The 16,090-nt window shown below is 47.7% G+C and overlaps 6 protein-coding genes across 6 annotated transcripts; 2 read left to right on the top strand and 4 right to left on the bottom strand.

Moving 5' to 3' along the window:
• Window positions 1-571: 571 nt before the first annotated feature.
• Window positions 572-1,997, bottom strand: N7455_001197 (D-serine ammonia-lyase DSD1; the record flags this gene model as incomplete). The annotated part of the gene is made up of 4 exons (XM_040951570.2): window positions 572-1,023; window positions 1,105-1,597; window positions 1,652-1,768; window positions 1,827-1,997. 4 exons carry the CDS (start codon window positions 1,995-1,997, stop codon window positions 572-574), a joined length of 1,233 nt encoding a protein of 410 aa, XP_040818215.2.
• A 737-nt stretch (window positions 1,998-2,734) lies between these two features.
• N7455_001196 (uncharacterized protein) lies at window positions 2,735-2,994 on the bottom strand (the record flags this gene model as incomplete). The annotated part of the gene is made up of 2 exons (XM_040951438.2): window positions 2,735-2,852; window positions 2,915-2,994. 2 exons carry the CDS (start codon window positions 2,992-2,994, stop codon window positions 2,735-2,737), a joined length of 198 nt encoding a protein of 65 aa, XP_040817907.2.
• Window positions 2,995-3,435: 441 nt separating this feature from the next.
• Window positions 3,436-4,618, bottom strand: N7455_001195 (uncharacterized protein; the record flags this gene model as incomplete). The annotated part of the gene is made up of 2 exons (XM_040951807.2): window positions 3,436-4,374; window positions 4,433-4,618. The coding sequence occupies 2 exons, from the start codon at window positions 4,616-4,618 to the stop codon at window positions 3,436-3,438; spliced, it is 1,125 nt and encodes a 374-aa protein (XP_040817992.2).
• An 825-nt stretch (window positions 4,619-5,443) lies between these two features.
• On the bottom strand, window positions 5,444-7,486 carry N7455_001194 (AAA family ATPase CDC6; the record flags this gene model as incomplete). The annotated part of the gene is made up of 3 exons (XM_040951179.2): window positions 5,444-7,071; window positions 7,127-7,375; window positions 7,438-7,486. The coding sequence occupies 3 exons, from the start codon at window positions 7,484-7,486 to the stop codon at window positions 5,444-5,446; spliced, it is 1,926 nt and encodes a 641-aa protein (XP_040817695.2).
• A 594-nt stretch (window positions 7,487-8,080) lies between these two features.
• On the top strand, window positions 8,081-9,665 carry N7455_001193 (DNA-protein crosslink repair co-factor UBX5; the record flags this gene model as incomplete). Its single annotated transcript, XM_040951577.2, has 2 exons — window positions 8,081-8,531; window positions 8,590-9,665. 2 exons carry the CDS (start codon window positions 8,081-8,083, stop codon window positions 9,663-9,665), a joined length of 1,527 nt encoding a protein of 508 aa, XP_040817775.2.
• A 1,127-nt stretch (window positions 9,666-10,792) lies between these two features.
• N7455_001192 (putative Ste20-like serine/threonine protein kinase) lies at window positions 10,793-13,608 on the top strand. Its single transcript, XM_040951627.2, has 6 exons — window positions 10,793-10,923; window positions 11,034-11,099; window positions 11,172-11,290; window positions 11,387-11,417; window positions 11,485-11,801; window positions 11,862-13,608. The coding sequence occupies exons 3-6, from the start codon at window positions 11,239-11,241 to the stop codon at window positions 13,472-13,474; spliced, it is 2,013 nt and encodes a 670-aa protein (XP_040818511.2). The 5' UTR covers window positions 10,793-10,923; window positions 11,034-11,099; window positions 11,172-11,238; the 3' UTR covers window positions 13,475-13,608.
• The last annotated feature ends 2,482 nt before the right edge of the window (window positions 13,609-16,090 follow it).

Genomic DNA, 16,090 nt, shown 5'->3' with positions numbered 1-16,090 from the left:
TCATGATACCAGCTACGGAAAAGGAAACCAGCCACGCAAAATAGTCGTGCTGCCACCCATTTTCCGGATGGGTCTTGTTCTAGCCCAGTTTGCATGATACCCATACAATTTTCTTCACCTGTGCATAATGCCTTTTTCTTTTTTCTATCTTGGTTCTACCTCTGGATTGGTTTGGGTATGGGCTCACTTGCATCATATCCACGTCTTACTCTTCCATCCGGTTTTCCAAGGTTGCGATTCTTTTCCCGTTTAAGTGTCTTGCTTCATTCAAAATTTCTCTACTCCTTGATACTTAATCAATTCATGATCATGATCTATGACACGTTTAATTCAATCCCAGTAATTGTAATCAATGTAAATGCTATTCACCAACTCTGCTATATCAAATATGTCAGGACTGGGGATACATACTATTTCGGATATCTTAAATACTAAATTACGAGTATCATTATCTGATCTGCTACTCAATTTCTCTAATCATACGTGATTCTAGTCTATGTTAAATCCAATATATACAAACGAGAGAAACTCCAGCAGCCACTCTATAAAACCACCTCAAAGCCCCCAACAATCACCACCCCTTCCACGGAACCCACGTCTCCCTAACAATATCCTGCTCATCAACAACATAATAAGCAAAATGCATAGCAGCCGTAATGCAAGCATGCTGAATATACAAGAAAACCTTATTCCCAACTGCAAACGCATCCTCCACCTTCTCCCCATCCCCAGACTTCGACCCCATCTTCTCAACAAGCCTGCGCGTCTGATCAGACTCCACCCACCCCAGAATCCCGTGTTCCTGCGACATCCGCACAACACTCCACTGAGGTCGATCAACGACAACCCCAAACCCGGGGAACTCACTCGTCTCCTTCGAAAGCGCAATGGTCCCCGCGTTAACGAGCGCCTCGTTGCGCTCGGGGTACACACTGCACACATCAGCGAGAATGCGCACAGCCTGCTGCGTCGGTTCCACAAGTGAGGTGGCTACTTGTTGGAGGTCATTGGTGGGGTAATTTCCTAGCATCGTCTATATTAGTTTCTCTGCGGTTTCGTGCAGTAGAGTCTGCAGTTTAGGTAGTTGTCACGGATCCCACATACCAGCATGCAACTCCAACTCCATCCCCTTGGGCAATGCGCCTTGAAGTCTTTTCACAACGTGTGCGGTTGGCGTTGATCCCACAGACACCACGATCCGTCTATCGGATTTCCCATCTACCAGGATCTTGGCGGCTTCAACTACACCCTCGACTTCGGTCTGGAGTACCGCGGCCGCGGCATCTTCTGTGCGACATGCATATGAGTGCCCGGCATGGCAGTAGAAGCCGTATACAGTGGCTGCAGATGATGACTCGATGCGTTGGATTAATCTCGGGAGGGAAGGTGAGTCTGTTGCCATTCCCGCGCGCTGAGAGCCGACGTCGATCTTGATAAAGACGGGCCATTGTGCAACGGGAGAAGACGATTTCGAGGCGTAGGATTCGAGGAGATCTATTTGTTGTTCGCTGTCGATCATCAGAATGATCTTTAGGAATTTGGTTAGAGTCTCGAGGAAGGGTAGGGCGCTGGCCGAGACGGGTAGACCGTAGAGACACTGATATGATTTTAGTTGGTATTTCTTTATTGAAAAATAGTTAACGTGACTCACCTCGTCGAGTTTGCCTTCCTTAACAAGATCCAATGAACCCCGAATCTCGGATAGGGTTGATGCGACGATTCGTCGGTGTATGCCGTCGCCTAGCATCAGGCGGGTGACCCCGGTACACTACAATCCCAATGGAGTCAGTGCATTCTTTGAGACCCAAACTGTATGGAAACTGTACCTTGAGGGTCTTGACATGGGGCCGAAACTTAATTCCTAACCGTTTGACATCTTCTAACAAGATTTGGGTATTTCGCTCCAGCACGGGCTTGCTTAGGACAAGAGCCGGGGTTGGAAGCTCAGAGACCGGATGGCCAATATAGGAAGCATGGTTTTGTAGGGAATGATCCATTTTTGATAGGTGTAGCTGAAAGAACAGGGGTATCAACGGCGGGTTTATATGGGCCGTAGTGGGGTTATCGATAAGAGGGCGTGGGGGCATGGGACGGTTTCGTCCGGGGATGATATAGGGGGGTTGACATTGACGGGGAGATTGTGACGTGAGAGGCATTTTGAGGGACTGGGAAATGCTGTATTGCCATTCTTAGTTCGTGGTTCGATGAACCATTAGGGAACTTGGATCTCATATCATGAAGCGTGATACAGAGTGTGTAAGTAGAACCGGCTCCTCTATAGATAGCTTGAAATTGTGTCACAGAAACGGAATGAATCCTCATGTGTATTCCTCATTTAAATAGATAGACAAGGAGGTCCTCTCTCTCCCCCCCCATAAGAACTGCTCAGTTGCCCATATGCGAATATGGACAAACTCGATGTAAGCTTTATAATGAACCATGGAATTGTATTTCTTCATTGGCCCAACCTCAGGCTATTGCCAGCAGGTTGTGTAGTTGCGACGACCGGTGCCACCTCATTGGGGGTTGTCATTTGGGAACCAATACCTGCGAAAAGTTCTATATCTTCTATTAGCTTTGCATATTCGAAATCAAATTTAGACAATAAAATGAAGTTACCCGTAGGCTTTCCTTGCGAGGAATATAACAATTGGTTTCAGAATCTCGTTCATGGTCAAGCTGACAACACCGGAGGCAATGCAGAACCGTATCCATAGCCATCCAAAAGTATTGACTATTTCGACGGCATGGTCAAGGAGGTAATGAATCTGCAGTGTTTGTCGACGGCAGACCTAGGAGGATTCGTACTAGAACCAGCCTCCATTGCTGGAAGTGTTGTGCTAGGAACCCAGCTATAGGAGGTCTCAGCATTGTTTGTGAGGAAAGCGTCATAAGGTGGCCAACAAGGACTTACTATGAAGCAACGAATATGACGCTGAGCATCAGGAATGGGAAGAGTGGGAAGAGGAAACGGATAAACTCAAATATGGCCATTGTGTATCAGCAGTGAAGTATCAATAATGAGGATGTGGAGAGGCGAGGATGTGGAGAGGCGAGGATGTGGAGAGGCGAGGATGGCGAGAGGTGAGGATGTCAAAAGGTGAAGATGTCGAGAGGTGAAGCTGTTGTGGTCGACAGTAAAGATGGGAAAGTGTGGAAGGCACGTGTTCCTGCCATATCAACCAGCTCATCTGAAGTAAGTGCGACTTGACATCACCTGGGCAGAGTTCACATGAGATTTACCCTTGTGGACCTTATTGTCTTTGTTTGATCCAAGTCTAAAGCTACATAGTCTTTACGCTGAGAACCAATGAGCTAGTAGAAACAGTTGATTCAAATCAATCGTTCGGTGATGAGTTCTCCATCTCGAAACCCTTTGCCTTATCTACAGAAAGATATCGATTACATCTTGGCTTCCCCTTCTCTTTCCATTGATCACTCTGGCTTCTTCATGAATGGAGCCTTAGCTAGGGCATTTGCCTGTCTCTTCCATATTGGCTTGCCCAATTTCACAAGTTCAGGCCCGAAATCCTCGACGAATATTTCTACAGATGGGCCTTTATCCAAGGTCATCTTGCCATACTCTTCATCGGAGCCAAACGTAGCAATCCACCAGATTTCCTTCCACCGCTTGACCGCTTCGACAGCCTCTGGGTGTTGGCTTCCCACGTTGGTAGCAACCATGTAGAAGGACGAGCGCTTGGCGTGACCTTTCTTTGGCTTGAAAAGCCGAACCGAGGAGATCTTGTGAAACATCCAAATGAGATTGGCTGTGTTCCACGCTTCAAGTCTGTGAAGAAGAACGATCATAGTGCCACCAGGCCTAATGTGCTGGAGACCCAGAGCAAGCTGCGTGGTGACCAGTCTTTTCGCTTCCCGGCTCTCTCGATAGGGAGCGCGTGAATGTTGCCTCAAGACCTGGCCATCACATATGACCAAATCGAAAAGCCGACCTTCCTCAAGTTGCCGGGGTAAAAAGTTCTCAGAATCTTCATGGTCCTCGGGGATCTGGTCTACATCCATGTCGGCAGCAAGCATAGTCACGTCGAGAAATACTCGCTTGACATTCAAACTGCTTGCCAGACGGCTCCTATACCCCCCACAGGAGACAGGCAAGCTAAAGGCCAGAGCGTGTGAGCCTGGGTTCTTTTTCAATGCTATCTCGAGGAATGCACCGGGGGCCATGCAGATGTCGAGAATGGCAGGTGGGGTTGAATCAACTGGTGGGACTTTGAAAGCATTGGTGGCTTTGTCAATTTCGTGTCCGATTGTGTTCATAAACTTATGGAAGTAAGCCGCCGTCTTTCCGTCGGACTTGTCCGCATTTTGACGAAGGTTTGCGAAGTATTTGTCGCCTTCCGGGGCTTCCCATCCCTGTTGGCAGCATGGTTAGGATTATGTATGTATGGTATCTGGGTTTGATGTGGCTTACCTGCTGTCTCACATCACTGAGTTCTCGGAACTCTGGGCTATTTTCTAGTAGGTAAGGCACAACAGATCTGCTCTTTTCGGCAACATCTTCCGTAAGGTTCTCAGTCGGCTGAGGGCTGTTGGGTTGGCTACCAGGCAGGAGAGCTGAGACTTCCACCTGTGCTTGACTTGAATCAACTGCCGCCATGATGCGATTCAGGAAAGGCTTGGTAATAGGTCTGATAACAGGATGTGGTGGTGAAATAACACAAGCTAAGGTTGAGCATGGTTCATATATATAATCTTTTTACGCAAGATGCTGGTACCTGCCATTATTGCTTCGTTTGTCTGTTACATTGCATAATGTATACATATGTACTGCAGCCTACGCAAACAGGTTATCAAAGGATATATACTCAGCCCAACGCACGGCCCAACTCCCGGTGGGAGTTGGGCCACCGGGAATTGGACCGTGCGTTCGAGTATATCGGAAAGTCTCTTGCACAAAGTATGCTTTTTTTACCACCTTCATGTACACCTAAAAAGACATAAAAAGAACATCCGAAAAGACATGACAAGGCCGCATAAGCAGCCGACTACTCTTGTATACCTAGAGACAAAACTGTGAATTTAATGTCATCAGCATGATGATATTCTCGATGGCCAAGATACTTGGTCTACCTAGAGACAGCAGAGTTAGTGCTACGAAAAAGATCTTTTTGGTTTTAATTTCATTCATCAAGTCATTTGTGTTTTTTTTATCTGTTTTTGGCGTAGGAAATCTCATGAATTCACACTAAGAAAGAGCAAGCATGGGAAGACAAGGGGAAGTTGACAACAAGGAAAGCCGTAATAAAAGACGCTAAAGATGACGAGACAAGGATATTCCAACTCCAAAATGAAAACTCCAAGAATGTTATACATGATAAGAATGTCCTCGCATGGGACTCCGACGATGCAGTAATGGGGAATGGGAAACGAAAAGTGAAAGTTCGCCATGCTGGGGGATGCAGTTAAGAAACAGGCAAGGGAATCATAGTCCCTCGCCACGGAGAAGGCGCCGAAGGATTCCTTCACCGGGACCAGCAATCTGGCTCTCGATTTCCTGCTGGGAAACAAAACAGACAAGACCTTGCTCGTCAAGGGCCTTATGAGGAGTCGAAGGTGCTTGGCCGGATTTTGAAGGTGTGCGGCGCAGATCTGTGCCACCTGCAACAGTTCCGCCTCGGCCGCGACCCTGATATTCTCCAACCAAGCCCATGGTTTCCAAATTGCTGAGAACATCTTTGAACTCAGTAGCAGTCAAGGGGTGCAGAATGTTGTCATTGCGACACAGAGCACAATATGTATCAAATGCTTGCTTGATAGTGGGTGCCGATGTGCGCGACTTGGAGGGCGTGCTTGGGACCTCCAACTGGCGGCGTTTGCGTTCAAGCGCAATCAAAGAGCAGATAGCGGCTTTTTGTTGGAGGTTCAAACTTTGAAGCCTTTGAACAGTGCCCTGACCGAAAGCTGCGGATGTGATCCGGGCAATGTGAGCGATGCTGGCTCTAGGTGCCGTGATGACTGTGTAGCTTGACATAGAGGTTGGCTTCGGAGCACTGCCAACCTTGGCAGGCGAAGACAAATTGGTGTTCTCTCCTAGTATCGGAATATTCTCAGACTCCTTAGCTTGCTTATCCAACTTTTGGAATGTTTCCTGTTCAATGACGTCGATTGCCCGCTTGATCAACTCAAACGCCTTGCGGAGATCACCTGTCTGCGAGGCTACCTTCTTGGAGCAAAGTTGGATGGCGGCCGGTTGAACAAAGGGTACAAGCTTTGGGTCGGATTCTGCCCCAGCAGGGAGCAATGAGCGAAGACGATTGGTCATGACATTTGCGATAGATGCAGCACTGTAGGGCAAGAATGGCAGCAAGCGGGGCTTTAAGTTCTTCGCCTTTAACTGTGGGAGAGATCGGTCGGTCAAATCAAGGGCGTTAGCGATACCAATCAGCATCAGCTTAGACTTGCTTTGCAATGACCACTCGAAAAGGGACTGCAAAACCCCTGAATCACCATTGAGCAGATGGTCAATTTCGTCTAAAGTGACCAGGAACATATCTTCCCCTTTCTTAGGTGGAATGAACGTGGATTTGAGGCGCTCCCCCTCGCTCTTCTTGAACATATCCGAGTCCTGGCAGAAATCTTGGATGAGTCTGCTGTAGACATCGCGAGAGATTCGCATGCTTGCGCAGTTCACATGCGAGACTTTGACTTTAGGAAGGTCGAGATCTCCACACACTTCCTGGACCATGGCACTCTTTCCGGTTCCCGGGGGACCGCTGATATAGAGACACCCTCCTTTCCGTGACTCCACTCCTTCGGTGATAAAAGATACCAACTTTTCCCGCTCTGTATCGCGTCCCACTAATCGTCCCGAGTTGGAGCCTCGTGCGAACAGCTGCCGAGCTTGCGAATACACTGAGTTGGCAATTTTTGGAGTGGCACTCTGTCTGGGGGTCGGGGGAAGATCGGCATGGCGGGGGGTGCGCGGTGTTATAGCCTTTGCTCCGACCTGCACTCGATGTCTAGGGGTGATAGGAGATTGTGGTAGATCATCCCGGAATCGCGATTTGGAAGGTGTCTTAAATTCGAACTCGATAGGTTTCGTAATTTCTTCTGCGCATCCGATTAGCACTGCCTCAGGCGCCACAACCCAAAATTTTCAACTTACCTTCCACTGGTTTTGAGATGGTGAAATGCGAATTGATCTTGACCGGAGATTTGAACTGGTTATCGCGCAAGGTATGTTTAGAAGCATCATTCTCCGACACTGTCTTGCTCTCGCCATTTTCTTGGTCTGGTTGCTCGACTGTTTTCTTTACAGTTGACCTAGTTCGTCGTAACGGGGTTGGAGCGGCGTCTAGTTGGGGAACTCGGGGAGCAACTGTTCGGCGCTTGCTCGCGGTTCGGACCGGCAATGCTAGGAAGGTGGGTGAGAACTTGAAGATAAGGAGCAGGGGAAGGTGGGATGGATGATCTTACCTGAGTCCAAAGCACCACGAGTGCGCTTTCCTAGGACTGTTCCTGCCATGACTTGGAACACCCAAAGAAAAAAAAATACAAGGTAGGAACAACAGAGGTAGTTTCCGTAGGAGTTAAAAAGAGGAATGTCAGGAAAGAACCTTGGAAGGCCCAGAGCCCAGTTAGGAAGTGTAATTGGCAGCTCCACTACTGGGGCTTTCCACGCGCTGGGCTGGACGCGTCGCGTGTAGAATTACGGCCGAGCATATTAACCACACGTGCAACCTTTTCAAGACTTAGTCAGCCGCGTCACTGCCCGGGCCCGGGCTCAGGTGGCCACCTCAGGTGTCGATGATATGATCGTCTCATGTGCGTTTCGAATGGAGATGACGAAACTCTTTCAGCCTACGTGAAGCTGGACGTTCTTTTTCTTTCTCTATTTTTTCCCTTAATTCCTGTCAACCTCTTTTGTGGGACCTGTTGATCTTCTGGTTTGCAGTGGTTTGCACCAAATCTAGCTCCCCACATAGCACACCTTCCGAGTCTTTACCCCATTTCATACTTCGCCTAAGCCTTCAGTGGGTATCCAAAGTCAATCCTTTTCAACCTTCTTCTCTAACATTAAGATCTTTCCCAGGGAACCTCCTTCGACACACTGCCCACCATGGATAACGATGTGGTAGCTCAGTTCACTGAAATTACCGGCTCCACGCCGGAGCTGGCCATACAGTACCTGCAGATCACTGAGTTCCAAATCGAGCAGGCCATGCAGCTTTACTTTGAAAGTGGAGGCGCGCCCTTGACTGGTGAACCTTCTCGGCCTTCTCATCAGGGTGGGATCCCAGACGACTCCGAGGTGGTGAATATTGACTCGGACACTGATGACGATACTCCCCGACACTCCGCCCTGCCAACATTTGATGACGACGAGGCTATGGCTCGACGCCTTCAGGAGCAAATGTATGGTGGCCCAGGTGGCCTAGATAATGAAGAAGAAGTGAGGGCGCCGATGGCGCGGACAACAGAGACTTTGGTGGGGCCCGGGGCGGACTATGACAGTGGTGAAGACATGCACGCCAATATTCTCAGCCAACTACGAGCTCGTGGAAGACCAGGTGGGTGCTATTTGTATTTCCAAAATTTCCAATAACTTGAACTGACATTTTACTCTAGGTCGAGCCGGAATCTTCAACCAGCAAGAGTCATCTTCGATATGGACGGGCGGCGATGAAGCTCATCGCGAAGCACTCTCTGCCGCTACCGGGGGCGCATCGGAAGCATCGTCCAAATCCAATATGCTCGCCGAAATGTACCGACCTCCCTTCGAAATCATGTCACGACTGCCTTGGGATGTGGCGCGCGAGGAGGGGAAGGACACTGAGAAATGGCTGCTTGTCAATGTCCAGGATGCATCAGTCTTTGACTGTCAGGTCCTGAACCGCGATTTGTGGAAGGACCCTGGGGTGCAAGATACCGTCAAGGAGCATTTCATTTTCCTGCAGTACTCGAAAGATGACCCCCGTGCATCTTCCTACCTCCAATACTACTTCCAGGGAAGCGACGTCTCCGACAATTATCCTCACATTGCTATTGTTGACCCTCGAACTGGTGAACAAATGAAGGTCTGGTCTGGACCGCCTTTGGTCAAGGCCGCCGACTTTCTCATGCAACTTCACGAATTCCTCGATCGCTACAGCTTGAACCGCAATGTGCGCAACCCTGTCGCTAAGCGCAAATCCGACAAGAAAGACAAGAGCATTGATGCCATGACCGAAGAGGAGATGATGGAGATGGCAATGAGGAACAGTCTTGGGGCCGCAGCGGAAGCTGGTCAGACAGTCGAAGACCCCGATGAGTTGACGCGCAGTACAGACAATGTTAAGGGCAAGGGCCGGGCTACCGACGAGGAAGATGTCATCATGGATGAACCGGAGCCAGCTGCCGAAGCCTCCCCATTCGCATCTATTCCCAGCGACCAACCACACACTGAACCTGCTGCGGACCCGGCCACAACTACTCGCATTCAGTTCCGACACCCGTCGGGCAGGGTCATTCGGCGCTTTTCACTGTCGGATCCCGTTCAGCGAATCTATGAATGGCTCAAGGCCGATCCTCCCTTGGAAGATAAGGCTGGTGTTGAGTTTGAGCTGAATAGCATGGGGCGCAATCTCATTGATCAACTTACCACGAGCATTGAAGATGCAGGACTGAAGAATGGCACAGTAATGATTGGATATCTGGAAGAGTAATCTTTTCACTTTCTCCATATTTCAGTCTTATCATCACGCTACAATGTTTTCTGAATTTCTGCAAGGCGTTGATGGAAATGAATTGGATCCCGTGGGATCTCACCTTTGTTCCCAAGCTGGTTTTCGTCATTCCTGGGGATATCATTCAATCTAGCAGGCTCTCTAGTTGCCATTGCCAACCTTGAGACCTACATGTGAGAGTATACATAGTACCAAAGCTTGCCTGGAAAGCATGCAATGAATCATGATAATCAAAATAGTGTCAACTTGAGAAATAGAAAAAAGTAATCATCCATGGATGAGTATGGAGGAAAACGGAGCAAATTCATACGTAGAGCTGTTCTACAGATTAGCTTAAGGATAAAGGAATATTTCTTAGATAGTTAATCATGCCTAGGTATATTTAAAGGATGAGCTTGATCAACCAGAAACGTAGTATAAGCTCCCAAATATCCAAAGACGCCTAAATAAAATATGAGAGTAAGTGAAATGGTAGAATTTAAGATAGGGCCAGTTGCTTTGATGTTCCCAATAAGGAAACCGCTTAGGTGCATAGCTCTTTGTATTGTGTCACGGGTGCTTTTCGTGCCCTAGTTTAGTCTGATCATTGTTCTTATGCTTCTACATACATAGGTATGTCTTTCGATCTATCTAACTATATAATTATGGTGTGTTCTATGTCGTATACTCTATTCACCAATATAGCGACCCCCTCTTCGAACTAATATATAACCCCAGAACATAGCAAATTTACAAGATTACTTCAATTCTCACAACACAATCTCTCTTCCATGTAATCGATAACCATAGCTACTAGAAGTTTAAGTCCCAATATGTTCGCATTCGTATTATTCCCGTTTAACGAAGGCAAAATTTGTAGTTAGAATGGTGAGCCTGTTGGGAAGAAAGAACATATGTGGATTTACATTGCAACTCTTAATATCCAGTCCAATTGGTCATTTAAGCCTTTTAAGTCTGAAACCCAAGTCTCAGATCATTGTACAATCTTGTACGGAGTAATTGGAAAAGCCATAGATACACCGCCCCCAGATAAGCGGCGGCAAAATAAGCCCCCCGCGTCGATAAACAAGCAAGGGCAGCTTACGACATAGATATCCCTGAGAAGCCTGGGGAGTGAGACGAGTTGATCGTAAGGTGAAGACTATGCCACAAACGATCCGGAATTCCACGATCACCCTCGCCGCGCCTGCTCCGATTGAACAATTGTCTTTGTTTACCGGTTGACTTCTTATCAACTGTGAGCACCCCAACGAATAACACCATCTCTTCTCTTCCTTCTCTCCTTTTGCAGCCCTGAAATCTTGCGATCCGGAAAGACATTCCACAGATCTTATCTAATCAAATCAGATTGATTGGATAGGAGCGTTATTCCATCTTAGAAACCATCCCGAGTCCACTTTCGAGGACCCTCACGTACGGCCCAACCCCACACTCCATCCTTGTGATAAGCGACTGCCAGTCGTGAATCTGACAATTCACCATTAGCCCTCGATAAATCCAAGCTCGATTCATGTCCATCGTCGTCCTCCGCTGACTTGGATAAACCGCCGAAATGCCGCCTCCCATCGATCCGGAAACTATTTACACCAAGCAAACTTGTATTGGTAGGTTTTTTTTTTTTTTTTTTTTTTTTTTTCAATACTTGGGCTTTGAGGGGTCATGGGCTTTATGTGGTTGCTGACCGTTTCGTGATTTCCTAGGCGGTGGAAGCTTCGGTAAGGTATTCAAAGGGTAAGTCGAGGACCTTCCATATCAACGTCCTGGTTCAACAAACAGCTGACCCAATTCGGACAATTAGTCTGGATAGACGCACTGGAGAGTCGGTGGCTATCAAAATAATTGACGTCGAGAATGCTGAGGACGATGTCGACGATATCATCAAGGAGATTGCGATCTTGTCCGAGCTGAAGTCTCCCTACGTTACCAAGTATCATGGCTCATACTTGAAGGGGTCCAACCTGTGGATCATCATGGAGTTCTGCGCTGGTGGTAGTTGCCACGGTCTCTTGCGACCTGGTGTGATCCACGAGGAGTACATTGCCATTATTCTGAGGGAGCTTTTGCGCGGGCTGGACTATCTCCACAGTGACCAGAAGCTGCACCGAGACATCAAAGGTACGAAGACCCCAATTGGTTAGAATGGCGATGCGCAAAGACTAACTATTTTGATTGCAGCTGCCAACGTTCTTCTCAGCGCGAGTGGTCAAGTTAAATTGGCGGACTTTGGCGTGTCGGGACAACTGTCGGCAACAATGACCAAAAAGAATACCTTCGTAGGCACTCCGTTCTGGATGGCTCCCGAAGTCATCAAACAATCTGGATATGATTACAAGGCCGATATTTGGTCCTTGGGTATCACGGCAATTGAACTGGCCTGTGGTGATCCTCCGTATGCCGACATTCACCCAATGAAAGTGCTGTTCTTGATTCCTAAGAACCCGCCCCCAACATTGGTAGGCGATTTTAGTAAGCCTTTCAAGCAGTTTGTTGAATTGTGCTTGCGCCGAGACCCTAAGGAGCGGCCATCAGCCAAGGAGCTCCTTGAGCATCCGTTTGTGAAGCGTGCCAAAAGAACAACCTACCTGACAGAACTCATTGAGCGCGCAGAGCGTTGGCAAATAACTCATCGGGGTCAAGATGATGAAGACGAATATGATGATTATGACGATAGAGAAGCCGATCAAACAGCAACCGCCAGAACCCAGGAAAAGGAAGACCTTTGGGATTTCGGGACCGTTCGTCCTGTGGGAAAATCATCTGCCCCTCCATTGCGCCCTATGAAAGGCTCCGATACCAATGCTCGAACAAATGAGACAGAGGAGTGGGATTTGTGTGATGCGGCACCCCGACAAGCCGGGACATTCCAAGCCCCATCACACGCTCAAGTCACCCCAGCAAACCCTGCTTTCAATGCTTCTCCCACCAAAACCCCTCTTCCTCCCTCGGCTCCGTCTTCCCCTCTCAAGCAACGCCCCTCCCAGACCGCACTTCCTTCACGTAAAGTCGTGTCTCCAGTGGTTAGCAAATCTGCAGTAGACAGCCCTCCCCCGAGAGGATTGAACGAACAATACGCACAGGCAGCGCCTCACTACGCTGGCAAAATTGATACTTTTTCAGCCAAACCTAGCTCTGCGGTCGGTAGCCAGGACACTCCTGCCAAACAACTACCCAGCATTCCCCTCCACGACCAATACCGCACCCCATCCGGTCAAATTATGCAAAAGACAGCTCCACTTTCTCGTACTGTTGCTGATCCTCTGGGACATCAGCCACAGTCTCCGCGCACCCCTCAAGTCGCTCCCCCAAGACTTACAGACCCACTGCAACACGCAAAGCCTGTTTCTGGACTCAAGTCCAAGCGCGCACCAGCAAATATGGATGACCATGCTATCCCCCACCGCTCCACCCCTCCCATCCCCACTTCCAGCGACCACAAGCGTCCCACCCGACCTCTCCCCGAGCCTGAGCGCGCAACTGCGTGTGGAACTGTGATCCTCCCGGCCCTCCGTGCAGCCATGGACCGCCGCCGCAACCATCTCGTCCGTCTCGAACCCGGACGCAACCCTAACGACCCCCCGCCTACACCAGAAGAAGAAAAGGACTTCGACCGCAGCGTCCGCATCCACCATGGTCTGGAGAAGGTTGCTGAAGACATTGCCCGAGCTTTCAACAGCCTCCACCACTGGGATATGGAGAGCCCTGTTGACATGGGCGGTGGTGTTGATGCTGTTCTCGACGCGTTCCTCGAGGAGGTCCTCTTCCGATTGCAGCCCCGTAACAACGCGTAATGGACGCGTTTGAATTTTGTTTGAGTAGAAATGAGTGTTCTCAATGGAGTTTGTAGGCCCTGTGCTTCGCGTTGTTTCACCCCTTGCCTTCTTTGTTTCTTGAGGCCTTGGTCTCCTCTTCTTTCATGTATGTTATGTGTAGGAGTTAGAATGGAACTCTCGTCTCTGCTCTCAGTTATCACTCTCACATACAGGACTACATGAATGATTATTGTGATCTTGCTTAGCTCTCAGTAAATGGAGCTCACTGATTAGGGCCGGTGTCAGAAGATCAAATGCTGATATTAATCTGGTCTGGTCTTTTCTCTTCTTTTTCTCATTCCCAACAGTTGGCTAATTCTTCTTGATCGGTATTTCAAACTGAATGCTTTATTCAGACAGAATGATAAATTGATGCCATAGTGAGATCTAGAATGATCTCCACTTTACAACCATGAAAAGATAATCTAACGAGGTACCTCCGTTTTCTCTTGAGAAGTTACAAAATTGTTAATTCCGAGTCTTGCTGGTCCATGTCTTCGTTATAAGTGAGCTCATCATAGTCTAGGACTTCACTGGTGAAAAGTTCCCATGGTTTGATCGTCTTCTTGTTTGTCGAGGAAGACAGGAACACCTTGACTTAATTTTGGTTGAAACACTCTTCATCAAGGACGTCTTCTACATATATATTTCCTTTCTTCATCCTAGGCATCGTAGTTTGTACTGTTTTTGCTTGGATGACAAGCTTGTATAACTCATTCAGACTTATTGAGATTCGTAAAATCCAACTAAAATACAATCTCATCCTCAATTCAAACCGATAGGAAAGAGCAAGCCACAAAGGTAAAATGAGCATAAATAATACCTCCACTAGTCTTCGAGTTGTGAATTGCTCAATATATTTGGACCTGAATATCGCATTATGTATATACAATGAATGTATGGATGTACCCGTGGACACCATAGTGTGCTCCAAAGTTGCGTTAAAGTCTCTTTCAAGTAAGGTTGTTTTAAGTGGGCCCATTTTAAGTGGGTCGATGGGCACGTGGAAGGGGGATTTATATCAAGTTAAGGTTATAGCAGGCAATAACCCGGGTAGTGCAGTAGTTAAGAGCAATGTCAAACTTGCAAGGTTGTCATCTTAACGAGACACGGGCCTGAGTTCGATCCCCCTTGGAACCAAAGTTCGTGGTCGGATGATCATCTGGGTCGTGTACCACTGGGGATCACAACCCTCTTCTTCTTTTTTTACCTCTGTAAAAAAAAGCCAAGTAAGGAAATGAATTGTAAACATGGAGTCTTTAAGCCATTTATCTAGTATGATTTACCTAGTATGCCAACTAACATTCAAGGGAAACCTACCGATTTGGGTTGATGGGGGATTCATATAAAGTTAAGGGTGTTCCAGGCAATAACCCGGGGAGTGCAGTGCTCAAGAGCAAGCAAAATTTGACAAACTTACAAGGTTGCCATATTAGCGAGCCAAAGGCCTGGGTTTGATTCCCCTTGGGACCATAGTCCGCGGTCTGATGACCATCTTGGTGATGTACTGCTGGGAATCACCACCTTCCTTTTTTTATAATATTAGACACGTTAAAAACGAGAAAAAAGAGGAACTGAGCGTGCAAGAATTACCCCATTTACCTGACATACTTGGTAATGGGAAAATAAAATGAAGTTATGAATTCTTTTATACAGCCCTGGTGCAGTTAGGACGCAACGTCAAACTTTCGTATAAAGACGGAAAATAACGACATAGGAAGGACTTCATTCTTAGTCTATCCGCACCTACTCCCTCGTACACGAGAGATGCTGGCATTGGGGGATTTCATGAATTTACTGCTCTAGTTCTGGTTGTGACTTGTTGCGTCAACAAGATAGCATTCACGGGAAGGCCAACCAGTCCACAGATCATACAATGCATTAGATGTGATATGACACAGTCTTTGGTATTCATTTCTATAAGCAACATCTCGCTTCGGTTTCTTGATGCATTGATTGCAGATCACAATAGTCTCCCCGTCGGTTTACATGAGAAACAATGCACCCGCCTATAAGTTCAAGATCTGACCACCCATAAGTGGTCTATACCAGGACGGAATTCCTCTTGAAACTTGCTGGGAAGCACGCGAGCTTTCTTCTCAGACATTTCCAGGTGATGAATGTCTATAGCTGATTTAGTTCTCGCTTTGGCCCATTCCTCCCGTATCTATGCTCCTGCGACAGAGTGGATGTAAGTCTCTGAAAGCGAGATAACATTTCTTGACTTTCCACGGACATTTAGTGCGTGAATCGAACTGTAGGTGGAAGGAGTCAACGAAGTTGACGGAGAATGTGAAGCTGGTAGAAGGGCGTAGATCGGTAAACGATTTGTGTTGAGATGCACTGACTGATCAGCAGGTTTCCTATACAAATTAGCACAGGAATAAAACCCTCAAATGGAATCGACTTTACCAAAGAAGGAAGCTATGAGGACGAGGATGCAAAATTCACCCACAGAGGGCCGTGGAGTAAGGAAATTCCCATGACAGTAAAAAGGGACATGTATCTGCACCCTAGCATTCGCTACTATCCATTAATTCCATACTACCTCATTGCGTGCTCTGTAAAATCCAAGCCAATCTCAACGCCCGAAGA

Source organism: Penicillium solitum (genome assembly GCF_028829755.1).
Source record: "Penicillium solitum strain IBT 25940 chromosome Unknown utg000001l_segment0_segment0, whole genome shotgun sequence".
NCBI classification, from domain to species: domain Eukaryota; kingdom Fungi; phylum Ascomycota; class Eurotiomycetes; order Eurotiales; family Aspergillaceae; genus Penicillium; species Penicillium solitum.
Note: the sequence above shows the minus strand (reverse complement) of the source record. Positions and strands in the feature narration are given on the sequence as shown.